The following is a 26,350-nucleotide window of genomic DNA, read 5'->3' as shown; positions in this document are numbered from 1 at the left end:
AAAAATAGTTGGTGTTATGGTGGGTGCCTGTAGTCCCAGCTACTTGGGAGGGTGAGGCAAGACAATTGCTTAAGCCTGAGTTTGAAGTTGCTGTTAGCTGTGATGCCAGGGCACTCTACCGAGGGCAACATTGTAAAACTCTATCTTAAAAAAAAAAAAAAAAAGAAAAAAAATCCAAGGAATGTCTATACAAATCTGGTTTTCCAGAGTCATTTGAAAAACTAAAAGATAAGGTAATAACTGTCTAGAGCTGGCTAACAGTGGCTTTCACTTTTCAGTCCTTCCTGGCTCTTATGCATTGAAAAATTTTTTTTGGCTAGGCACAGTGGCTCATGCCTCTAAATCTTAGCACTATGGGAGGCAAACGCAGGAGGGCTGCTTGAGGCCAGGAGTTCAAGACCAGCCTGGGAAACATAGCAAGAACTCTGTATCTACAAATAATAATAAAAATATCACTGAGTTTGGTGGTGTGTGCCTATAGTTCTAGCTACTCAAGGAGGATCTCTTGAGCCCAGATGTTGGAAGCTATAGCAAGCTGTAATTGCACTGTTGCACTGCAACCTGGGTGACAAAGTGAGATCCTGCCTCAAAAAAAAAAATTTCCTGTCTGGCTTCTAAATCCAGCTTGTAAATCCTGCTTTAGAAGACCTAAGGAGGAAAAGCACAGCCTTGATGGGCTGGCGAGCTATAGTGGTCCAGACCTGGTCCAGCTTTGGGCCCCTCACCTGAAAAGTCAGTGACAGCAGGGTCCGCCAGCCGCCCATAACGTGCCATGAGTTTGAGCTTGGTCTCCTGTTTCCTGTGTTTCTTGCCCACATAATGCTGTTGAGCCATGACAGGGTCGTTGAAAGTCGCATGGCAGAGGCTGCAGAACTTGTCTGGGTCTATCATCTCTCTATTCTGGTGCAAGGCTAAGGTGAAGGCCACAAGGAAAGGATTTGTAAGGCGTTTCGACAGAGCTGCGGTGAGAGAGTTCAAACAGAAACAATGAAAAAACCCAGAAGGCACTAGGCTTTCAAGTATGCCAAATAGAAAGAAAGGTTGTGTCACTTGTTAATCACACTTGCAGATGTGGCACTGCCTGTGTGAATTACACAGCGAACACCTTCTCTAATTGGGAAAACTGGGAAGATTTGGGGGAGCACAAAGACTAGCTATCTTGCTCAACAGCTTTTACTACTTTGGGCACGTAAATCTTGATTTTCTTACATTCTGAGGAGACTCTGAACTTCTGCTACCAAATTGCCAAATTACAAGAGCCTAGAGATGCAAACTTGCAGTCTTTTTCATTCCTCAGAATCCCCTGGAAACGCATAACTGAGAAGTTTGGGAGTTTTGTTCCAATCCTCAAAGTATCCCAGTTACAGAGCTGGGAACCAATGCACAGATGTAGAAAGTGAAGTGCTGAGGTTCTGGAACTCATACGTGGTCATTTAGAAAAAGGATGCCCACTTAATGTTGAGGGATGCCTTCTGGAGATAGAAGAGGATGACACTAACATTTACTTATGCATTTTGTATACAGTTTCTCCCTTGGTTCTTAGAACTACCCCAATAGAGAAAAACTGAGCTTCAGACAAGTGAAGTGACTTGCCCAACAATACCCAGCTAGTAAGTGAACCCAGGTCTGTGTGACCCAAAAGCTCATGATCTCTTTGCTATGCCAGGCTGCCAGAGTGTGGCAAGAATACCTGAAAGCTATAGCTTTTGCTTTCACCTACAGAAAACATCCCTGACTCTGGTGAATGAATTCAGTTAATCAGAGGCTGGCATGGGCATTCGTGTGAGCTTCCTGTGCCCTAATGTTGACTGTACATGACAATGCTGCCTCATAAAGTGGATACCAGGACTCACTGACTAGTCCATGTAACCAGAATGACGTCAATCTAGTTTTAAAATGTGGGGCCAGACCCCACTAGTGGTGGGGGAGGAGTAAAGCTTTGTAGTACTCTCAGATAGATAAGGTGGCTCAAATACTTTCATCCCTGTATCACCGTAGATGGGGCAGTTTTGAGAATTTTTAGCAAGCCATAAGAAATTTTCTGGCTCATCAATCAAGTGGACCCATGGTAGTTTTCCAGCACAGGGAATCTTAATTTCTCTGGCCACACATTTTGTTTTGGCAAGGCATTTGAAAAGTAATATACACGTTGTAGAAATATTTTATATGGAAAAATATTGTGGTTGTGGTGATTATTGAAACAAAAATACAGTAATCTGTTTCTTACATCCTCAACAGGGACAAAACACACATAGGTGATTGCATGGAAAAAGGATCAACAACACATAGAGAATAAGAATAAAGAGCACTTATCACTATTTTACAATTTTTCCACAAAGAATGTATATTTTTGATACCAGAAAAGATGTAATAAAGGTCATTCTTTTTTTGTTTTTTTAGACAGAGTCTCACTATGTCACTGTTGGTAGAGTGCCGTAGCATCACAGCTCAGAGCAACCTCAAACTCTTGGGCTTAAGAGAGTCTCTTGCCTCAGTCTCCCTAGTAGCTGGGACTACAGGTGCCTGCCACAATGCCCAGCTATTTTTTTGTTGTAGTTGTCATTGTTGTTTAGCAGGCCTGGGCTGAGTTTGAACCTACTAGTACCGGTGTAGGTGGACGGTGCCCTAATCACTGAGCTACAGGTGCCCAGCCATAAAGTCATTCTTTAAAAGATACTGAAGAAGGGCAGTGCCTGTGGCTCAGTGGGCAGGGTGCCGGCCCCATATACCGAGGGTGGCGGGTTCAAACCCGGCCCCGGCCAATCTGCAACCAAAAAAATAGCTAGGCGTTGTGGTGGGCACCTCTAGTCCCAGCTATTCAGGAGGCTGAGGCAAGGGAATCGTGTAAGCCCAGGAGTTGGAGGTTGCTGTGAGCTGTGTGATGTCATGGCACTTTACCCTGGGCGATAAAGTGAAACTCTGTCTCTACAAAAAAAAAAAAAAAAAAGATACTAAAGAAAAGAATCAGAGGTAAATGGTTAAGTGAAACTTAATGGACAGTTTGTTAATGGAGGAACTGCTTAATGAACAACCAATAAAATGAGAGCTAGAGAATCTTCTCTCAGGAAATAACCTGAAATATGGAAAAAGTATTCTTTGGGGATATGCACTGTATTATTATTTATAACATCAAAAAAAAAAGGAAGGTGGAAAACTTAAATGTTCAACATTAGGGATCTGATTAAATGTGGTTATGATGTAGTCACTAAAAACGTTTATGAAAAAGTTTTTTTTTTTTTTTTTGTAGAGACAGAGTCTCACTTTCTGGCCCTTGGTAGAGCCGTGGCCTCACACAGCTCACAGCAACCTCCAACTCCTGGGCTTAAGCGATTCTCTTGCCTCAGCCTCCTGAGTAGCTGGGACTACAGGCACCCGCCACAATGCCCGGCTATTTTTTGGTTGCAGTTTGGCCGGGGCTGGGTTTGAACCCACCACCCTCAGTATATGGGGCCGGCGCCTTACTGACTGAGCCACAGGCGCCGCCCATGAAAAAGTTTTTAATGACATGGGGAAAAGCCAGGCATTGTGGCTTACTCCTATAATCCTAGCACTTTGGGAGGCCGAAGTGGGTGGATTGCTTGAGCTCAGGAGTTGGAGACCAGCCTGGAAAAAGCAAGACCCTGTCTCTACTAAAAACAGAAAAACTAGCGGGGTATGGTGGTGGGCACCTATAGTTTCAGGTACTTGAGAGGCTGAGTCAAGAGTATGGCTTGTGCCCAAGAATTTGAAGTTGCTGTGAGCTATGTATGACGCCACGGCACTCTACTCAGGGTGACAGAGTGAGACTGTGTCTCAAAAAAAAAAAGGGGGGTAGACTGTAAATGATATAGAAAATGAAAAGAAAGATGCAAAGAATGATACCCAAAAAGATACTGGTATTTTGAAATGTTACCAACATATTAACGGTGCTTTATCTTGGTGGGAGGATTTGGGTACCTTTTGTGTTATTTGAACTGGAATTATTCATAATGAGTAGGCATTGTTTTTATAAAAACAGTAAGGCTGGGCGATGCCTGTGGCTCAAAGGGGTAGGGCGCGGGCCCCATATGCCACAGGTGGTGGGTTCAAACCCAGCCTGGGCCAAAAATTGCAAAAACAAAAAACAAAAAACAAAAACAAACCAGTAAGGCTAAAAAAAAAAAAAAAGAAAAAGGAAAACACCATAAAGCCTTTCTTTTTTTTTTTTTTTTGAGGCAGTCTCACACAGTCGCCCTGGGGTTGAGTGCCATGGTATCATAGCTCATAGCAACCTCAAACTCTTGGGCTCAAGCGATCTTCTTGTCTCAACCTCCCAACTAGTTGGGCATACAGGCATCCACCACAACACCCAGCTAGTTTTTCTATTTTTAATAGAGACAGGGTCTCTCTCTTGCTCAGGCTGGTCTTGAACACCTGAGCTCAAGCCATCCACCCACCTTGGCCTCCCAGAGTGCTAGGATTATAGGCATCAGCCACTGCACTCAGCTCACAGTATGGCTATTTATCCTATTTACATGGATGTATACATATAGTTAATCTAGATTTATATATATATTTATTTCTATATAAATACACAGAGATATACGCACATACACATAACAAAAATATGTAGAAATAATACTATAAAATGTTAATTATAGTTAAACTGGTAAATGGTTAACATGGGTAATTTTTCATATTTTCAACCAGTATGCTTATATTACTTTTACATTAGAAAAATGTTTAATTTCAGAAATATAAACCCATGTAATAACATGGAAATGTGATTAAACTACAAAATTAAATGTAAACTAAACAGGATACAAATGGTACATATATTATGATTACAACTATACCTGCATATGGCAAAGGCCGAAAGCGAATATGGAAAATAATCTCTTGAGTATGGAGTTTTCAGGAACAGGCATGTTAGAGAGAATTTTCACATCATGGAAAAATAAGTCTGTGACCTTATAAAGTTTAGTTTTTCACCTGGTTTCCCTTGGCCTAATACTTAAAACTTTGGGTACTATAATTGGCACCAACACTGACTTTACACAAAAGCAATTAGTACAGGTATAAAATAATGATGAATCAACCATAAACAAGGCCAATGACATGCTACAGATAGTGGATGCCTGACTAACTATTATGTTTTATGGGGGAATTCTTTTTTTTTTTTTTTGGAGACAGAGTCTCACTTAGTTGCCCTGGGGGTGAGCGCCTTGGTGGCATAGCTCACAGAAACCTCAAACTCTTGGGCTCAAGCGATTCTCTTGTCTCAGATTCCTGACTAGTTGGGACTACAGGTGCCCACCACAATGCCTGGCTATTTTTTAGAGATGGGGTTTCGCTCCTGCTCAGGCTGGTCGCGAACCTTGGACTCAAGCAATCCACCCACCTTGGCCGCCCAGAGTGCTAGGATTATAGGCATGTGCCACCGAACCTGGCCCAGGGGAATTCTACTCGTGAGCTATCTTAATGGTGATGATAACAATAATAGCAACTGTCATTTACTGAGCATCTATTATATCCTATTTTTTTTTGTAGAGACAGAATTTCACTTTATGGCCCTAGATAGAGTGCTATGGCATCACATAGCTCACAGCAACCTCCAACTCTTAGGCTTGAGCGATTCTCTTGCCTCAGCCTCCCAAGTAGCTGGGACTACAGGTACCCGCCACAACACCCAGCTATTTTGTTTTTGTTTTTGCAGTTCAGCTGGGGCCGGGTTTGAACCCGCCACCCTCGGTATATGGGGCCAGCACCCTACCGACTGAGCCACAGGTGCCGCCCTATATCCTATTTTTTAATAAGTCATATAGGAGACTTAATGTCTACGTTTTTTTTGGCCAGGGCTAGGTTTGAAACCACCACCTCCAGCACATGGGACCGGCGCCCCACTCCTTGAGCCACAGGCGCCACCCAATGTCTACGTTTTTAATATACATTACTTTATCCTCACAATCTATGAAACAGATAATATTATTAACATTTTATAGATGAGGAAACTTAGACACAGAGAGGTCAAACAAATGGTCTATAGCAGTGCCAAAATTTAAACATGGGCCTCTGGCTTGGCGCCCGTACCTCAGTGAGTCGGGTGCAGCCACATACACTGAGGCTGGCGTGTTTGAGCCCGCCCGGGCCTGCTAAACAATAATGACAGCTGCAACCAAAAAAGTAGCCAGATGTTGTGGCAGGCGCCTACAGTCCCAGCTAGCTACTCGGGAGGCTGAGGCAAGAGAATCTCTTAAGCCCAAGAATTGGAGGTTGCTATGAGCTTTGATGCCATGGCACTCTACCAAGGGCGACATAGTGAGACTCTGTCTCAAATAAACAAATAAATAAACCTGGGCCTCTGTTACTTCAAAGTCCCATATTCTGTTATTTCATATCATGAATAACCACATTTGAGTGTAATAAAAGCGTATAATTGTGAGTGATGTTTCACCCTACTGTCAAAGGTTTCCAAATATCAGTAAAACAAAAAGGACAGTAGTATTATTAATAGTGTAGTCTATTCCTTGGTTCAAAACAGAGAAGCAAAAATTACAAACAAAAAAATGATACAAAGATTAAAGAACTTTTACTCTTTTTAACTAACTGCAGTTAGCTCAGGTTAAACTCCAGAAAGTCAGGAGTTAATGACATGAAAGTGAGGGCTGAGTCCCAGTGGTGACAAGATTAAGGAACTATTTTAGAAGTCAGTGTGTTGGGAATGAATTCATGGCAGCTACAACAAACAGCTTGCTGGGCAGTAGTGGCAGCACTGAAGTATTGAGCTTTGAAAGGCAAGTAGTCCATGTCTTGAGAATAGGCAGCATTTGAGGATTAAAGTGAGCCTCTCATAACCTGAGCAAGCAAAAAAGACAAGGATTTAGCTTTCAACTTGGAACACACAGTAATAAGGGCAGGTGGGTGCAGAGATGGAAAAACCTAAGTAGAGAGGTAGGAGATAGAATCTTCTCATGGGATGCATGATCTGGAGGACTCTGACACTCCTAAGTTACAATTATTACTCAAGACAGAGCTCAGCCTAAGAAAATTCTATGAAGAAAACTGATGTAACCAAAGAAAGGGAGGTTACATGAGTACAACTTTGAGGCTGCATTTCAATGAAGTTGAGACTACTTCAATATTTTAATGGGCTTTTAAAAGCAGCTCAACCTCTCTAAATCTGTGGCCCCAGTGAGCTTTTCTGGGACCACCTGGCAATGGTGCTCTGAGGACAGAAGGGGTCTCAATATGGCACTACTCAAAAAAACCAGTACCTTCCACCTTAGTGGATTGCTGCTTCAGCTTTAAGTTCTTTGCGTGGGTCTTCCCCAGGTAATGTGACTGGGCCACAACAGGAGAGGAAAAGGTCATGTTACAGATGGGGCAGCACTGGTTCTTGTCTTTGCTTCTGCTGCTCTTCTGGTTGGGAGAAAGAACACAGGTCTGATCATGCCACTTTACAGCCAGAAAATCTTCAATGGTTCCCCATTGCCCATAGAATGGGCATTTATGGCCCCTTTTACACATTAACCAAAATCTACTTTCTGTTTTTTTCTTCAGCTACTTTGTTCTAGGTTCTACGCATCATCTCCCACTATTTTGTGTTGCTTCCTTGCTTTGCTTGGACCATTCCTGCCATTTTGAATACTCTTCTTCCTTTCCTGCCTGGCATTATTACAGGCAGTCCCTGGGTTACTAACAAGATAGGTTCTATAGGTTTGTTCTTAAGTTGAATTTGTATGTAAGTTGGAACAGGTATATTTATCTATTACCTGCTACAACTTCCATTTGTAAGTGCAAGTTGTACATAAGTCGGATGTCTGTAACTCGGGAACTGTCCGCATATCTGCTTACTCTTCAAAGCCCAATTTAAATATCACCTCTTCTTCTGGGAGACTTTTACTCAGAAAATCATTCAGCAAACAATAATCAAGCCCCATTGTGTGTGTATTCCAGCAAGAACTGAATCTTGCTTCTCCATTTACTCCTAGAGTACATTAAAAAGACCTCTATCATATCACTTATCACATAAACTGACAAGAGTCGCACCTTAGGAGACTTTGCTGTGAACTCAAGTGCAACATTTGGGCACAGATTATTTGATTCATCTGTTTCCTATCCCTTGCACCCTCCTAGAGTCTGGCACACAGTATATGTTCAGGGTTTGCTGAATAAGCAGGTCATTGAGTTTTATGTGTTGATTATGATTAGGCTAGAAAATGAAGTATTTCTTACATTTTTTTTTTGAGACAAGAGTCTCACTTTGTTGCCCTTGGTAGAGTGCTGTAGCATCACAGATCACAGCAACCTCAAACTCCTGGGCTCAAGCGATTCTCTTGTCTCTGGCTACCAAGTAGCTGGGACTACAGGTGCTGGCTACAATGCCTGGCTATTTTTAGAGATGGGGGTCTTGCTCTTGCTCAGGCTGGTCTCAAACTTGTGAGCTCGGGCGGCGCTTGTGGCTCAGTGAGTAGGGTGCCGGTCCCATATGCCGGAGGTGGCAGGTTCAAACCCGGCCCCGTCCAAAAACCACAAAAAAAAAAAACTAGGTCAAACTTGTGAGCTCAAGCAATCTATATGCCTTGGCCTCCCAAAGTGTTAGGATTATAGGTGTGAGCCACCGCGCCCATCCTAAAACAAGATATTTCAAGTCTACATTAAGGGCCTCTCAACATCTCTCCGAGAAAGCCTGATCTCTGAACAGGCTATTTATTCAGCCTTTGTCAACTTTGGCACCATTGACATTTTGGGCTGGATAATTCTTTGTTGGTAGTGGTAGTGGTGGTGCGAGGGGGTCAAGGATTGGGTAACTGATTTGGGTAGCTCATGTGAACTACTGAGCCAGCCATCCTAAGAGTTGAAGAAATCAAAGTGAAAAGATCTAAAATGACTTGCCCAGAGTCAAATAGTTAGTTGATCTTGTCTTTTTTTTGAGACACAGTCTTACTATGGTGCCCTTGGTAGAGGGCCGTGGCGTCACAGGTCATAGCAACTTCAAACTCTTGGGCTTAAGAGATTCTCTTGCCTCAGCCTCCCAAGTAGTTGGGACTATAGGTGCCCACTACAACGCCCAGCTATTTTTTTTTGGTTGCAGTTGTCATTGTTGTTTAGCAGGTCTGGGCGGGGCTCAAATCCACCAGTTTTGGTGTATGTGGCTGGCGCCCTTCTCACTGAGCTACAGGCTCTGAGCCTGATCTTGTCTTCTTGAATTTGAATGAGTCCAGTGAATTTCAGGAAGGGAGAAGTAAGTCCCTCCTAAACCTCTGGTGACTGTAATAGGAGGCAGTGGTTTGTAGAGTAAGCTCTTATTTATTGAGCCACGTACTAGAAATTGGAATTTTACCTCACAATGCCCTAAGAGATAGGAATCAACTCCATTTTATGAGTGAAGTTCAAAGAGGCTAAGTGACTTAACCAACACTGCTCATCCTATGATGTTTGCATAGCCTCCCACTGGACAAAAATAATGTTACTACTGAGGGAGGAGTTGCTTCAGTATAATTCTGTTATTTCTGAGCCAAAAAGTAAATGCATTTCAATTAGAGTAGGCACTGGAAAAGGGTGCTCCTACTTGTTTATTTAAAACATTCAAACACAGTTCTTTTCCCTGGCTCTCAAGAAGGCAAGCAGCCTGGCTTCATTCTACTTTCTCTTCTTCAGTAGTGAATGGGCAAGGCTTCTTGTCCTGCTCCAATGTACCCCTGGGTGGTAATGCATAACAATGGCTCTCCTACTGAGTTCCTACTATGTGCCAGGCTCTCTACTGGGTGATTTTTATAAACCTTCCCTCATTTTAGTTTAGAAAAATACTGAAAGATAGTTGACATTAGCATCCTCATTTCTATAGAAGAAGAAATCAAGGCTCACAGAAGTAGTTAAGACTTGCCCAAGTCACACAACATGGCTTGGATTTGAAGTCAAGTCAGTCTGACTCAAAGCCCAGGGTCTTTCACTGCAGCAACCTGCCTGTTGCCTTCATCAGGATGTAAGCAGTCTCAACAACGGCAGCTGTATTACCTGATCTGAGTCTAGCCTCTTCATTTCCCCCTTTAATGTCTCCATTCCATGAATTGCTAGGTATCTCTTCACTTTGTTGGCATGTTTTTTGCTCTGCAAAAATCCAGGAAAAAGATCAAAGACAGCCAAATGCCATTTCACATCTAAGGCACTTAAAACACTTACTAGATTTTCATCTGATTCATCTTCACAAAAAATTTGGAGGAGAGGCTTGGGGAAGAAACTTAGTTTACTGAGTTCCTACACTGTGGAAGGAACTTTACAGCTATCAAATTTAATCTTCACAAGAATCTATGAAAAAATTATCATGTCTATCTTACAGATGAAGAAACTGAGGCTGAAAATGAAGAAGTTTCTTGCCCAAGATGAGTAACAGAGTTGTGAAATTTCAAACTCAGGTCTATGTAAAGCCAAAGCTCATACTTTCTACTGCTGCAAGGAAAGATACACAAAGAATGATCCTGACTTAGATAGAATAAATGAAAATCAAAAAAATTAAGTCAATCTTCAAGTCACAAGGCAACATGCATGGAGGTAACATCTGGGTAGCTAAGAAGGAAGTATACTTTACCATGCAAACCAGAGGGAAGTGAGGACTTGGCCCTGGGTCTGAAAAGTACAGCAGAAGTACAATGGCATACCTGGTAATGTGCCAGCTTCTGGGACTCAGAAATGAGCAGGGCGCAGCAAACCTTACACTGGGTGTTGGTGAAGAGACATTGGTTCTTCTGGATCATGTGCTCCACTATAGAAGAGAAAATAAAAAATCTTTGAGTTGTAAAAAATACTACCTCAGGCTGGTCACAGTGGCTCATACCTACAATCCTAGCACTCTGGGAGGCTGAGGTGGGAGGATCACTTGAGCTCAGGAGTTCAAGACCAGTTTGAGCAAGTGGGAGACCCAAACTCTACTAGAAACAGAAAAATTATCTGGGCGTTGTGGTAGCATCTGCAGTCCCAGCTACTCAGGAGGCTGACGCAGGAGGATCACTTAAACCCAGGAGTTTGAAGTTGCTGTAAGTTAGACTGATGCCATGGTACTCTAGCCTGAACAATAGAGTATGACTCCATCTGAAAAAACAAAAACAAAAACAAAACTACCTCAACAGCACTGTCTTTGAACCTTACCTCAAACAGAGGCACTGGGTAATGACTGGCAAACCTGGGCTAGCCTCCCCTACTGCTGCTATGACTCATGCTATGTTCTCATCCACCTATACTATTACTTACCTTACAATTTTATGTATGCCAACTTTCTTCACTTAGTAACTTATTTTAAAGAGGAATATTTAGATCATAAACTTAAGTAGATACCAATAAAAATAAATACAATAAAAATGAAATAATTCTAGCCAGGCTTAGAGCATTCCTTAGGTAGAAGAGAGCAGCAACTGTGCAGAGGGGTATAAAGATAGGGTCATACCCATCTGAGACTTTCTCTCAGATAGAATGAGGAGCACTTGCAATACTTGAAAAGGGAGTAATTTTCTCACTATTCTTGATATTCTTTTTTTTTTTTTTGTAGAGACAGAGTCTCACTTTATAGCCCTCGGTAGAGTGCCGTGGCCTCACACAGCTCACAGCAACCTCCAGCTCTTGGGTTTAAGCGATTCTCTTGCCTCAGCTTCCCGAGTAGCTGGGACTACAGGTGCCCGCCACAACGCCTGGCTATATTCTTGATATTCTTGATCTGAGTTTGAAAGATCTAAAATTACATTTCTTTTTTTGAGACAGATCCTCAAGCTGTCACCCTGGGTAGAGTGCTACGGCATCCCAGCTCACAGCAACCTCTGACTCCTGGGCTCAAGTGATTCTCCTGCCTTGGCCTCCCAAATAGCTGGGACTACAGGCACCCGCCACAATGCCCGGCCATTTTTTGGTTGTAGCCGTCATTGTTGTTTGGCAGGCCCAGGCTGGATTCGAAGCCGCCAGCTCAGGTGTATGTGGCTGGTGCCTTACCGGCTTGAGCCACAGGTGCTGAGCCTAAAATTACATATTGTGAAAGTTTCACATTGTAGGAAATATGGTATTAACCTGTGCTTAATTGTGGGCCTGAAGAACAAAGCCTTACCCCTTTGAGGGGATAAAAATCTCACCTAAAGCATGAGTTCCATCATGGCACCCACGATCTGAGGCAGAGGCGGAGTCCTTGGAAAGGAGGGCAAGCCTACGTTTTTAATATCCTAGTCTCAATCAAAAAGTGGTCAACATGCCCTGGAGAGAGGTTTTTGGTGAGGAACTTTAGAGATGCCTCTCCTTATTCCACAAAATCTATCTATTCTAAAGCTTACCTATGCCAGCCCTTTTGGGCAAAAGAGTTATCTGGTTGTATTTCTATCCCTTCATATTTCTTGTTTATTTCTCCTACAATGTTTGGTAAATTTTTGCCAAAGGCCTTGACTCTTTGCTCTGCTCAGAAAAATCAAGAAAAGTAGTTCTGTGAACACAGTTCGGGCACAGCGTTTTAAAGGAAGGTCAGAGGCTCATCATAATGAGAAGCCTACTAAGGGGAAGATGACACCTATGGGTCGAAGTCCAGCCATCTCATCCTTGCCTGGGGATTGTGGAATTTTTGTTAAAGGATATGGAGTTGCTTTTCAAGGATACTCAGAATCTGACTCCTAAAGACTAAACAGGGTAGGGACTAGTTATTTATAACTTCGTATCCCTATTAATTAGTACAATACGATACCCACAGCAGGGGGTATGGTGGGTACTTGCTAAATGACTAAAAGTTACCCCTCTGCTGGAAACCTCTCTGGCCTCAGAGTACATGCACACAGTCCACATATGTGTGTTCAGAATGCCTTCTGTGTGCCAGTACTGAACTGAGTGCTAACACCATACATCAAGAAATAAGATAGACAGGGTATAAGGTAAATAAATAAAATAATGAGGGCAGCGCCTGTGGCTCAGTGAGCAGGGCGCCAGCCCCATATGCCGAGGGTGGCGGGTTCAAACCCAGCTCCGGCCAAACTGCAACAAAAAAATAGCCGGGTGTTGTGGCGGGTGCCTGTAGTCCCAGCTACTTGGGAGGCTGAGGCAGGAGAATCGCCTAAGCCAAGGAGTTGGAGGTTGCTGTGAGCTGTGTGAGGCCACGGCACTCTGCCGAGGGCAATAAAGTGAAACTCTGTCTCCACAAAAAAAAAAAAAATAAATAAATAAGATAATGATAGGGAATTAAATGTTATGAAAACAAGCAAACAAGCTTAGCATGGTGGCAGGTGCCTATAATCCCAGCTACTTAGGAGGCTGAGGCAAGATGTTCACGTGAGCCCAGGAGTTTGAGGCTACAGTGGGCTGTGTGTAATCTATAAGCAAAGTAAGTGGGACAGAATTATGGGAGCAGGATAGTTGGTGAAGACCATCAGAGGGAGGTATCAGCCACCAGGAGGTCTGCAGGAAAAAAGTATTCTAGCCTGAGATGGTATTAGGTCTTGGATGCAGTAATGAGTGTAGCACATTCGAGGAATGGAGAGAAGGCCAGTGTGGCTGGAGTGAGGTGAATGAGAGAAGAAAGTGGTAGGAAATAAAGTTGGAAAGACAGCACAACACCTACTAGATCATGTTGAATAAATAGAAGGCTTCATAAGCCACAATGGATCTGTGGATTTTATTCTTAATATAAGGAGAAGCGACAAGATATGGTTTGTGCTTTGAAAAGATTACTCTGGGGCTGGGGCTGATGGCTCACATCTGTAATCCTTCCCTTCTCACTAAGACAGGAGGATTGCTTAAGGCCAGGAGTTTGAGATCAGCCTGGGTAACACAGCAAGACTTGTCTCTACAAAAAATTTTAAAGCACTCCAGGAGACTAAGGCTAGTGGATTGCCTGAGCGAGAGTGAGAGCCCATCTCTACTAAAAAATAGAAAAAACAGGTGGTGTTATGGCACTTGTAGTCCTAGCTACTCAGGAGGGTGAAGCAGGAAGATTGCTAAAGCCCAGGAGCTTGAGATTGCTGTGAGTTATGGCATTATACCCAGGGCAACAGGGTGAGACTTAATCTCAAGAAAACAAAAAATCAAAAATATAAAAATTAAAAAAAGGAGATTACTCTGATAGCTGTGTCAACAAAGTACATGATGACAAGAATAAAACCAGAGAGAATAGGGAGGAGGCTGTTGCAGTCTTAAGGCAATAGATGTTGGAACCTTAGACTACGGAGGTTGCTAATGGCAATGGAGAAAAGCAGATTTGGAATTACGTTCTGGAAGTAGATTTAACATACAACCAATTTCTTTTTCTTTTTTTATTTTGAGACAGAATTTCATGTTGCTGCCCTTGGTAGAGTGCTGTGGCATCATAGCTCACAGCAACCTCAAAATTCTGGGCTCAAGTGATTCCCTTGCCTCAGCCTCCAGAGTAGCTGGGACTACAGGGGCCTGCCCCAATGCTCGGCTATTTTTAGAGCCAGGGTCTTGCTCTTGCTCAGGATATACAACCAATTTCTTAGAAAGGGTATGTGGGAAGGGGACTGAAGGAAGAAAAGGAGTTAATGGTAACTATTATCAGGTTTTTTTTTTTTTTTTTTTTTTGAGACAGTCTCACTCTGTTGCCCTGAGTAGAGTGCCATGGCATCATGTAGAGTGACTACAGGCACCTGCCATAACACCCAGCTAGTTTTTCTTTCTTTTTTTTTTTTTGTAGAGACAGAGTCTCACTGTACCGCCCTCGGTAGAGTGCCGTGGCGTCACACGGCTCACAGCAACCTCCAACTCCTGGGCTCAAGCGAGTCTCCTGCCTCAGCCTCCCAAGTAGCTGGGACTACAAGTGCCTGCCACAACACCTGGCTATTTTTTGGTTGCAGCCATCATTGTTGTTTGGAGGGCCTGGGCTGGATTTGAACCCGCCAGCTCAGGTGTATGTGGATGGCACCTTAGCCACTTGAACCACAGGAACCAAGCCAGAAGTCCTATGATTAATAAGCTTAAATTTATACGCATACTATAGCCAATGAGATGAATGGGCCAGAGGCTGACAGATGGAATCTAGACTACTAAGAGAGGAATGATTTTCATGAAGTCTCTCTAGGGACAAAGAGAACTACTGTTGATACCAAGAGAATTCATAAACTTAAAGAAACAAGGTGGCCATGGTGTTGGATGCTTGCAGTCTCACTTACTCAGGAGGCTGAGGTGGGAGGATCACTGGAGCCCAGGCATTGAGAGTAGCATGGGCAACAGAGCAAGACCCTGTTTCTTTTTTTTTTTTTTTGTGGTTTTTTTGCCGGGGCTGGGTTTGAACCCGCCACCTCTGGCATATGGGACCGGCGCCCTACTCCTTGAGCCACAGGCACCGCCCCGACCCTGTTTCTTTAAAAAAAAAAAAAAAAAAAATTTTTTTTTACTACTTTACAGGAAGTGGTATCTGGGAGACAAAATGATCATGATACTTCAAGCCAGGTTATAGTTGTCTCTGGGTGATTTACAGATGCCTTAAATTGCTTTACAATAACTTAGGGCCAAGACCATTAAACTATCTTCTTCATTCCAACTAAAGGTGAATATTTTTTAGTTGTTGTTGCAGCCATCATTGTTGTTTGGCAGGCCTGGGCTGGATTCAAACCCGCCAGCTCAGGTGTATGTGGCTGGCGCCTTAGCCGCTTGAGCCACAGGCGCCTAGCCTAAGGGTGAATACTGCTAATCTACGATTTGCTCTTCCTTGGGCCTAGATGTGGCCTTAGAATCTACAACTCAGAAGTATAGAAATTCATCGATTTGCTGGGAATAGTGGCTCATGCGAATAATCCTAGCACTCTGAGTGGTTGCTGTGAGCTATGACCCCATGGCACTCTACCCAGGGCAACATAGTGAGACCGTGTCAAAGAAAAAAAAATCATCAGTTGACTGGAGGTGGTCCTTAGAAAGAGGCAAAATCTATTTATGATCCCAATCATTATAGCTTTTTTTTTTTGAGACAGAGTCTCACTTTGTCACCCTGGTAGAGTACCATGGCATTGTAGCTAGCTCAAGCAATCTCAAACTCTTGGGCTCAAGCAATACTCTTGCCTCAGCCTCCCAAGTAGCTGGGACTACAAGCACTCAACACAAAGCCTGGCTATTTTTAGAGATGGGGGCCTCACTCTTGCTCAGGCTGGTCTCCTGAGCTCAGGCAATCTACCCACCTCAGCCTCCCAGAGTGCTAGGATTACAGGCATGAGCCAACACATCCATTCTTATTATGGCTTATTAGGAAGCAGATAAAAGTTGTAGTTAGAAAGCAGCAAATAACAAAAGATCCTAGAGAAGGGATGGTAGACATACTCTACCTTGGATAAGAATGGTTAGGCTTGGCGCCCATAGCTCAGTGGTTAGGGTGCCAGCCACATACACAGGGGCTGGTGGGTTCGAACCCGGGCCTGCTAAACAACAATGACAACACGACAACAACAACAACAACAAAAATAGCCGGGTGTTGTGGTGGGCTCCTGTAGTCCCAGCTACTTGGGAAGCTGAAGCAAGAGAATCACTTAAGCTCCAGAGTTTGAGGTTGCTGTGAGCTGAGACGCCACAGCACTTTACCAAGGGTGACATAGTAAGACTCTGTCTCAAAAAATAAAATAAAATAAAAAGTTTCCCATTTAGAATAAGTATAAAACAGAAATAAATGTAAACTCTGGAGTTGAAATTACAATAAATGAAATAAAAAATTCCCTGCAGGACCTCAAGAGTAGATTCAAAAGAATCAGTGAATTTGAAGATATATAAATAGAAATATTTAATCTGAAGAAAAAAGACAAAAATGATAGAAGAATAATGAACAGAGCTTTAGAGATTATGGGAAAACATTAAGCATACCAATACATATGTGTAAGGAGAACCTAAGAGCGACAAAAGAGAGAAAAAGGGACAGTAATAACTATTTGAAGGAATGATTCTAAGAACTCCCCATCCTGTATTTGATGAAAAACATTAATCTGAACATCCTAAAATCTTAAGGAACTCAAAGTAGGATAAATACAAAGAGATCTATACATAGACAATCACAGTCAAACTGTTGAAAAACAAAGACAGAAATCTTTGTTTCATCTGAAACCCTGAAGGTCAGAAGGCAGCAGGATGACATATTCCAAGTGATGAAAAAGAACAAAACTGTCAACCAAGAACTCTGTTATCACTCAAAACTATCCTTCAAACATTATGCTAAGTGAAAGAAGCCAGTCACAAAGGTTACATATTATAGAATTCTATTTACATGAACTATTATCCAAAATAGGCAAATCCATAGAGACAGGAGATAAGTAGTTGCTACAGATGACTCTGGGGCACAGAGTTTTTCTCTGGGGTGATGACAACGTTCTGAAATTAGACAGTGGTAATGGTAGCACAATTCTATGAATATACTAAAAACCACTGAATGGCACATTTTATTTTATTTATTTATTTATATCTTTATTTTTTGGAGGTGACAGAGTCTCACTTTGATCCCCTCAGTAGAGTGCTGTGGTGTCACAGCTCACAGCAACCTCAAACTCTTGGGTTCAAGTGATCTTCTTGCCTCAGCCTCCCAAGTAGCTGGGACTACACGCACCCACCTTGATGGCTGGCTATTTTTAGAGATGGGGTCTCACTTTTGCTCAGGCCAGTCTCAACTCGTGAGCTCAAGCAATCCACTTGTCTCACGCTCCCAGACTATTAGGATTATAGGTGTGAGCCACTGCACCTGGCCTGAATAGCATTTTAAACAAGTGAATTTTGTGGTAAGTGAAATTTATATAAATAAAGCTGTTAGTTAAAAATAAAACACAACTATCCTTCAAGAATGAAGACAAAATGCAGACATTCCCAGAAAAAGACTAAGAGAATACACTGCTAGCTGGTCTGCCTCACAAAAAAATACTGAAAGAAGCCCCCTTCAGGTGGTACCTGTAGCTCAGTGGGTAGGGCGCCAGCCAAATAAACCAAGGCAGATGGGTTTGAACCTGGGCTGGGCCAGCTAAAACAACAATGACAATTGCAACAACAACAAAAATAGCTAGGCGTTGTGGCAGGTGCCTGTAGTTCAGCCACTTGAGAGGCTGAGGCAAGAGAATCATGTAAGCCTAAGAGTTTGAGGTTGTTCTGAGCTGTGACACCACAGCACTCTACCCAAGACAACAGCTTGAGACTCTGTCTCAAAAAAAAAGCTCTTCAGGCTGAAAGTGACACCAGATAGCAACTTGAATCCAGAGAATACCAGAAGGGGTAAATGTGTAGGTTAACATAAAAGACTCTATAAATATATTTTTTTCTCATTTCTTTTTTTTTTTGAGACAGAGCCTCAAGCTGTCGCCCTGGGTAGAGTGCCGTAGCATCATAGCTCACAGCAACCTCAAACTTCTGGGTTCAAGAGATTCTCCTGCCTCTCTGTCTCCCAAGTAGCTGGGACTATAGGCACCCGCCACAACACCCGGTTACTTTTTTGGTTGCAGCTGTCATTGTTGTTTGGCGGGCCCAGGCTGGATTCGAACCCGCCAGCTCAGGTGTATGTGGCTGGTGCCTTAGCCACTTGAGCCACAGGCACCGAGCCTCTCATTTCATTTCTTAACTTTTTAAAAAGACATAATGCTATATAAAGCAATAATTATAACATTGAATCATTAGTTTTATAACGTATGTATATATATATGACAAAAATAGCACAAAGGAGGGTGAAGGAATAGAACTATATTAGAGAAATATTTTTATAGTTTACCAGAATTAAGTTAGTATTGAAGTATTCTGTGATGAGTTAAGTTGTGCATTGTAATCGCCAGAGCACCACTAAGAAACTGAAATAAAAAGAAAAATGTCAAGAGGAAACAATGGTATATTAAAATACTTAACATAAAATGTCAGTAAAGGAAGAAGAGAGGATATAAAGGAAATAAATAGTAAAGTGCAAAATGTAATTTTCATATCACTATCAATAAACAAATGCATGGAGAATCATAAAAAAAAGAAAAAAGAAATTAATTAAATGTGAATAGTCTGAAAAGGCAGAAACTGTCAGACTGGATAAAAAGCAAGGTCTTGAGAGGCCTGAGGCAGAAGGATTGCTTGAGGCCAGGAGTTTGAGACCAGCTTAGGCAATTTAGAGAGATCCCATCTCTTAAAAAACACAAAGAATTTGGCTCAGCCCCTGTAGTTCAAGTGGCTAAGGCGCCACCCACATACACCAGAGCTGGCGTGTTTGAATTCAGCCCAGGCCTACAAACAAGAATGACAACTACAACCAAAAAATAGCCGGGCTTTGTGGTGGGCACCTGTAGTCCCAGCTACTTGGGAAGCTGAGGCAAGAGAATCGTTTAAGCTCAGGAGTTTGAGGTTGCTGTGAGCTGTGACGCCATGGCACTCTACCCAGGGCGACAGCTTGAGGCTCTGTCTCAAAAAACAAAAAGAATTTAAAGAAAAGGATAGACAGACAATAATAGAGATTTCAATCTTCATTTTCAATAATTGATAGAACTAGTTAGAAACTCAGTTAAGTGTCTTGATAACATTTATAACCAACTTGATCCAAATGACATATAGAACACTCTACCAACAACTGCAGAATATACACTGTTTTCTATACACAGAATATAATCCAGGGGATAATATATTATACAGTAGTATAATCCTTACTACTTTAAAAAGGAATGAACTCACTCCAAGTATGTTCTCTGAACACAGTGGAATATAATTAGAAATCAAAAATAGAAATTGAATAAATGGATCAAAGGAGAAATTAGAAATTAGAAATTATTATTAGAAATTATTTTGAACTAATTTAAGTGAAAACACAACATACAAAAATTTATGGGAAGCAGCTAAAGCAGTGTTCTATAGGAAAAAACCTCTCAAGTTTCTCCTACTCTATTCTGACAACACAGAGTGCTTCTGTGACCAACTGTTTCCTCACATACACCAAGGAAGCAATTGATTATGCAGCAGACAACAGTTGAGCATCTTCTAATTTAAATCAGTCTGACACTCTCTACCAAGAGATAGTCAGATCCTGCAGATTGAGGAATCACACCCCACTTCTGATGCCAATCACAAGCTCTGGAGTTTAGGCTGTTTTACCTGTGCTTCTGATAAAGCAGTTCCCATGATGCCCCCACCTTACTGGATTTGATTAACTTATTAGAGCAGCTCACAGAACGCAGGAGAACACTTACTTATATTGACTCATTTATTATAAAGGATTTTCTTTTTGCAGTTTTTGGCCAGGACCAGGTTTGAACTTGCCACCTCTGGCATATGGGGCCAGTGCCTCACTCCTTGAGCCACAGGCGCCGCCCAGGATTTTTTTTTTTTTTTGAGAGTCTCACTTTGTTGCCCTGGGTACAATGTCATAGCTCATACCAACCTCAAACTCTTAGGCTCAAGCTATCCTCTTGCCTCAGCCTTCCAAGCAGCTGGGACTATAGGCGCCCACGACAACCAGCTATTTTTAGAGACGGGGGTCTCACTCTTGCTCAAGCTGGTCTTGAACTCCTGAGCTTAAGCAATCCACCCACCTTGGCCTCCCACAGTGCTAGGATTATAGGTGTGAGCTGCATTGCCTGGCTTTATTATAAAGGGTATTTTAAAAGATACAAATAAACAACCGATGAAAGGACACATAGGGTGAGACAAGGCCTGGAAGGGTCCCAAGTACAGGAATTGGAGTGTGCCACCTTCCAGGCACATGGATGTGTTCTTGTTCACCTTCCTGGAAGCCCCTAAATTCAGTCCTTTTAGGTTTTTATGGAGACTTCATTATATAGGCAGCATAATTCATTAAATCACTGGTTATTTGGTGATCTCTTCAATATCTATCCCCTCTCCCCTCCCTAGAGATGGGGGGCTCTGAGTTCTGACCCTCTAAGCATGTGGTTGGTTCCCCCTAGAACCAGTCCCCCAAATAGTGGTCACCTAGGGACTTTCCAGATCCTCATTAGCTCATTCTCTGGTGTGGTTGAAAGCACTCTACTGAGGGTGACACAGTGAGACTCTGTCTCAAAATAAATAAATAAATAAAATAGAAAAGAATAAAATAGAGAAAAATAAAATAAAAGATTATAAGGGAATATTTAAAAAGTTTTATGCCAACATATCAGATAACTTAGATGAAATGACAAATTTTCAGAAAAGATGCAAATAACCACAAGTGACTTAGGAAGAAACAAAAAAAGATGAATATAAAAAATATGAACATATCTAAAACAAGAAACTCAATTAATAATTAAAAGTCTTCTCACACAGAAAAGCCCAGGCCCAGGAAGCTTCACTGGTGACTTCTATGGAATACAATAAGAAGAAATACTACTAATCTTTCAGAAAGTAGATCAGGAGGGAATATTTCAGAAAGAAACTCTTTCAGAAAGTAGACCAGGAGGGAATATTTTCAAACTCATTCTGATACTAAAGCCAGGCAAAGATATTACCAAAAAAAGAAAACTTCTTTCGTCACAAACTAATGTCTTTTATGAACACAGAAACAGAAGTCTTTACATTCAAAGAGAAGAGGCAGCTAACTTAAAACCCAAACTCCATGATGGTTTTATAAGTAAGGATTTGTAAAGGCAGGGGTACACTTCAGGAGAACAGAAGTGGTAGGAAAAATACAAATTAGTATGTGGAGATTGTACATTGGCCTGGCCCCCAAAAGCTGGACATTCTGAAGAGGGGTAGATAGGGTCATAGGCAAATTCAGAGATTCTTGGATTAAGGGAAAGTAATGTAAAAATGAGTGTGATTCTCTCTAGGTCTCCCTGACCTCCCACCCCTTTCTCCTGAGAAATTTAGTACAAAGAACAGCAATCAGAGTTCAAGTTCTCTGTTCCGCCTCGCTTTTTTTTGACAGACTCATTATGTCACCCTTGGTAGAGTGACATAGCATCACAGCTCTTAGCAACCTTAAACTCTTGGGCTCAAGAGATTCTCTTGCCTCAGCCTCCCAAGTAGGTGGGACTACAGGAGCCCGCCACAACGCCCAACTATTTTTTGTTGTAGTTGTCATTGTTGGTTAGCTGGCCCAGGCTGTGTTCAAACCCGCCAACTTCAGTGTATGTGGCTGATGCCTTAACCACTGCTTCGGGCGCCAAGCCAAAATCTCAGATTTTAAAACTCAATATAGGCGTTGGCTCACGCATGTGATATAAGCACTCTGGGGCTTGACACTGTAGCTCAGTGGTTAGGGCACTGGCCACATACACTGGGGCTGGTGGGTTTGAACCCGATCTGGGCCTGCTAAACAACAATGACAACTACAACAACAACAAAAAATAGCCAGGAGTTGTGACAGATGCCTGTATTCCCAGCTAGTTGGGAGGCTGAGGCAAGAGAATTACTTAAGCCCAAGAGTTTGAGGCTGCTGTGAGCTGTGATGCCACAGTACTCTTTGAGGGAGACATAGAGAGACTATCTCAAAAAAAAAAAAAATACTAGCACTTTGGGAGGCCAAGGTGGGAGCATCCCTTGAGTTCAGGAGATCCAAAGCAACCTGAGCAAGAGTGAAACCTCCGTCTCTACTAAAAACAGAAAATATTAGTCATGTTGTGACGGGTGTCTATAGTCCCAGCTACTGGGGAGGCTGAGGCAGGAGGATTCTTTGCTTGAACTCAAGAGATGTGAGGCTGCTTGCCAAGGCTGAGGCCATGGCACTCTAGCTTGGGCAAGAGAGTGAGACTCTGTCTCAAAAAACAAACAACAATAAAACACTTGTGGGTTGAGCAGAGTGGCTCATGCCTATAATCCTTCCCTCTGGAGGCCAAGACCAACCTGAGCTAAAGCGACACTCATCTCTACTGAAAACAGAAAAATTAGCCAGGTGTGGTGGTAAGTGTCTATAGTCCCAGCTATTTGGGAGGCTGAGGCAAGAGGATAGCTTGAGCCCAGGGGTTAGAGTTTGCTGTGAGCTATGATGCTATGGCACTCTATCCTGAGGCAACAGAGTGAGATTCTGTCTCCCAAAAAAAGAAAAACAAAAAACTAGCTGGGCACATGGCTGGCACCTGTAGTCCCATTTATTTAGGAGGCTGAGGTTAAGAGGATGGCTTGAGCCCAAGAGTTTTGAGGTTGCTGTGAGCTTTGATGAAACCGTGACACTCTACCTAGGGTCACAGAGTGAGACTCTATCTCAAAAAAAAAGAAAAAAAGGTATTGTGTAGGAAATGAAAAGACAAGTAACAATATGAGAGGAATTATTTGTAAATCATCTAATAAAGGACTTGTACCCAGAATATACAAACACAACTCAGTAATACCAAAATAACCTTTTAATTACAGTAGCTGTTATATAAATTCTTTGGGATTTTCTTTTTTTTTTTTTTTTGTAGAGACAGAGTCTCACATTATGGCCCTCAGTAGAGTGCCGTGGCCTCACACAGCTCACAGCAACCTCCAACTCCTGGGCTTAAGCGATTCTCTTGCCTCAGCCTCCCGAGTAGCTGGGACTACAGGCGCCCACCACAACGCCCGGCTATCTTTGGGACTTTCTATGCAATAGCATTATCTACAAAAATAGTTTTATTTCTTCTTGTTAAAACAAAAAAAGACAAACAGCCCAATTTCAAAATGGGCAAAAGATTTTGGATATTTCACCAAAGAAGATACATAAATACACATGAAAAGGTGCTTGATATCACTAATCTTTAGGAAACCAAAATGAGGTAACACCACATACCCACTAGAATGGCTCTAATAAAAATATGTAAGACAATAAGGGATGGCAAGGATATAGAGAAACTGAAACCCTAATACACTGATGGGAGAAATGTAAATGGTGAAGCCATTTTTGAACTGTTCAACACTTCCTCAAAATGTTTATAAGTTACCATAGGACATAGCAATTCTACTTCTGGTGATACACTCAAGAGAAATAAAACATATGTCCACATGGAAACTTGAGCATGAATGTTCATAGCTGCAGTATTCACAAGAGCTCCAAACTGTAAACATTCCAAATGTCTACAAATAATGAACAGATAAACAAAATGTGATGTATTCATACAATGAAATTCTATTTAGCAATAAAAAGGAATGAAGTACTAACATACATTATGACTTGTCTATACATCAAAAACCTGCCAACAGCAGCCAAATTCCAAATCGTATGATTCTATTTATGTGCAATATCTAGGAAAGGTAAGTATATAGAAAGAGAAAACAGATAAGTGGCTGCACTGAAGGTGATAACAGGAAAAAATACAGTGAATAGTATTTAATGTTGCAGGTATACACCTAGAGCTCATATAAATATGAGGGAAATAAACTGGGTCATAAGAATGACACTATACACTCATAAACATTAAGCCAACACTTAACTTTTCAGAGCAGTTGCTTCAGAGCAGCTGTGTTCTCTGTTTCAAGGTCCAGGACATGTTTGACCCTGTCCCCTAAGGCTAAAGGTCACTTCCTTTTTGTATACCCCCAATTCTTGGACATTTCTCTTCACTGTATCCCATACATTATATTGGAACTGTTTTGGTGTCTACTAGGCAAGGAGAGTGTATCTTCCTCATCTTTGAGCTCTGATGCCCAGTCATTCTAGGAACAAAGCAGGCATCTATGAATGTTTTATCAACTTAATGAAAGGAAAATTGAGGCAGGGAAAGGAAATTTTGTACTAAATAAGTTTGAAAGGCGACAGGAGCCCAGAAATAGTATATGTATTAATGTAGGAGTAAGGCTAGACTTGTTTTTTTTTTTTTTTTTTGTAGAGACAGAGTCTCACTGTACCGTACTCGGGTAGAGTGCCGTGGCGTCACACGGCTCACAGCAACCTCTAACTCTTGGGCTTACGCGATTCTCTTGCCTCAGCCTCCCGAGCAGCTGGGACTACAGGCGCCCACCACAACGCCCAGCTATTTTTTTGTTGCAGTTTGGCCGGGGCTGGGTTTGAACCCGCCACCCTTGGCATATGGGGCCGGCGCCCTACTCACTGAGCCACAGGCGCCGCCCTAGACTTGTTTTTAAACTGGAGAAGTATACACCAGGTTATAGGTCTGTGTAAAAACCAAAATTTAAATATAGCTTCCTTGGATATGGTAAAAAATTCAATTTTATCCTGCGCAGTCAATCCACAACTTATTAAACTTCCTAAGATAGTCTGCTCAGCAAGGAGAGCACTAGAGAAATCTTTTATTTATTTATTTTTGCAAATACTTGACAGGATTAGCACAAAAGCCCAGGTATAGTTTTTGTATATATGGGTTAGTGCTGAGTAGCTAGCCCAGCTAGGACTGCAAAGGTCAGGCCAGTTCTTTCCATCCTTCTCTTTTCTATCTCCCATCTTACCCAGTCTCAAGTCAAATGCAGGGCAAGCTGGGCAGCTTCAGCTCAGAAATGAACAGAAGATCCCTGATGTGGCCCGGTGCACACTGTTCTCTACAACTTCAGATAAATGGTGAGATACAAAGACGCCAGAATAATCAAAGCATTACAGGGGTGGGGAACATATGATAACGGTCTTGGGGCCACATGTAGCCCTCTGGATCCTTGAGTGTGGCCTTCTGACTAAACCCAAACTTCACAAAATTTGTTCTGTGAAGTCTGGCTTCTATTCAAGAGTCACACTTGGGGATCTGGAGGGCCACATGTGGCCTTGAGGCCGCAGGTTCCCCACCCCACCAGCCAGTTTCTCAGATTCCTGGCCCCCATCTTAGAACAGGGACCCAGCAAGTAGAGGCCAGACACCTAGAAACAAGGGTAAGGAGAAGGTCTTCTAGAGCCTTGCCAAGTGTAGGGCTTTTGAGAGAAGGGAGGCAAAAGACACCAGGGGAGAAAGTCAGGAAGACGGGACAAGGAGTCAGGAAGAAATGGTGAGGGGTACTTAGCTTGGTAAAGACTGACTCTGTTGCTTTCCCAAAGAGCGTGAATAGGGATTACTGTTTTCGAGTTTAGGAAAAACTGCTCTCTAGGTAGATCAGGAATGAGGGGTAAAAAAAAATGTGGGGTCCAAGCGTGAGTGATCCCTGACCCTTTGAGCGCTAGGGTCTAGATTCTTCGTGTGCCTGGGCCCTGATTCTAAGCAGAGTGGATGCTAAGCAGAGTCCAGGAGTCCCGGGGCGTACTGGGCAAGGAGGCGGGCCAGGCGCCAGGGGGTGTGACCGAAGGCTGGGGACCGGCCCACGAGCTAGGCCGGAGCTTCCGCCACTCCCCGTGAGCCGAGCAGACGGGTGAGGGGCTTCCTGCCTGTGAAGCCCCCGGACTCACCTTCCTCCCTCCCCACCGGCTGGGCACCGGACACGGCTTCCCACAGGCGGCGCGCCCTCTCGCGGTCGAAGCGCACCCCGTCCGGCTCCCGGCCCTCCCGCTCCTCGGAGCTGTTGTATGGCCCGGCCCCTCCGCCGTCCGCCGTCTCCACTGTGGACAGCCTCAACGTGGGACGTTCCATCTTCCCCGCAAGCCCTGACCCGTCGAGAGCGGCTCTTGCGCCTTGGTATCG

General features: G+C 42.8%; 1 protein-coding gene across 6 annotated transcripts in view; it reads right to left on the bottom strand.

The window, feature by feature from the left end:
- Positions 1–26,350, bottom strand: part of ZNF346 (zinc finger protein 346) — a 42,783-nt gene extending 16,433 nt beyond the window's left edge. For 2 of the 6 annotated variants that reach the window (XR_008375186.1, XM_053566392.1), the window contains exons 1-5: positions 26,119–26,341; positions 10,617–10,720; positions 9,976–10,068; positions 7,233–7,377; positions 726–959 (exon numbers count right to left, since the gene is read on the bottom strand). Coding sequence is in view for 5 of the 6 variants with exons in the window: in XM_053566392.1 (XP_053422367.1) it covers positions 726–959; positions 7,233–7,377; positions 9,976–10,068; positions 10,617–10,720; positions 26,119–26,299 (757 nt within the window). In the remaining variant the exon portion in view is untranslated. Of the gene's footprint in view, positions 1–725; positions 960–7,232; positions 7,378–9,975; positions 10,069–10,616; positions 10,721–26,118 lie in introns of all 6 variants that reach the window. The other 4 variants (XM_053566390.1, XM_053566391.1, XM_053566393.1 and 1 more) reach the window with 4 other exon arrangements.

The sequence above is a fragment of the Nycticebus coucang genome, chromosome 17 (genome assembly GCF_027406575.1).
Source record: "Nycticebus coucang isolate mNycCou1 chromosome 17, mNycCou1.pri, whole genome shotgun sequence".
NCBI classification, from domain to species: Eukaryota; Metazoa; Chordata; class Mammalia; order Primates; family Lorisidae; genus Nycticebus; species Nycticebus coucang.
This window is presented reverse-complemented; position numbering and strand designations above follow the sequence as displayed.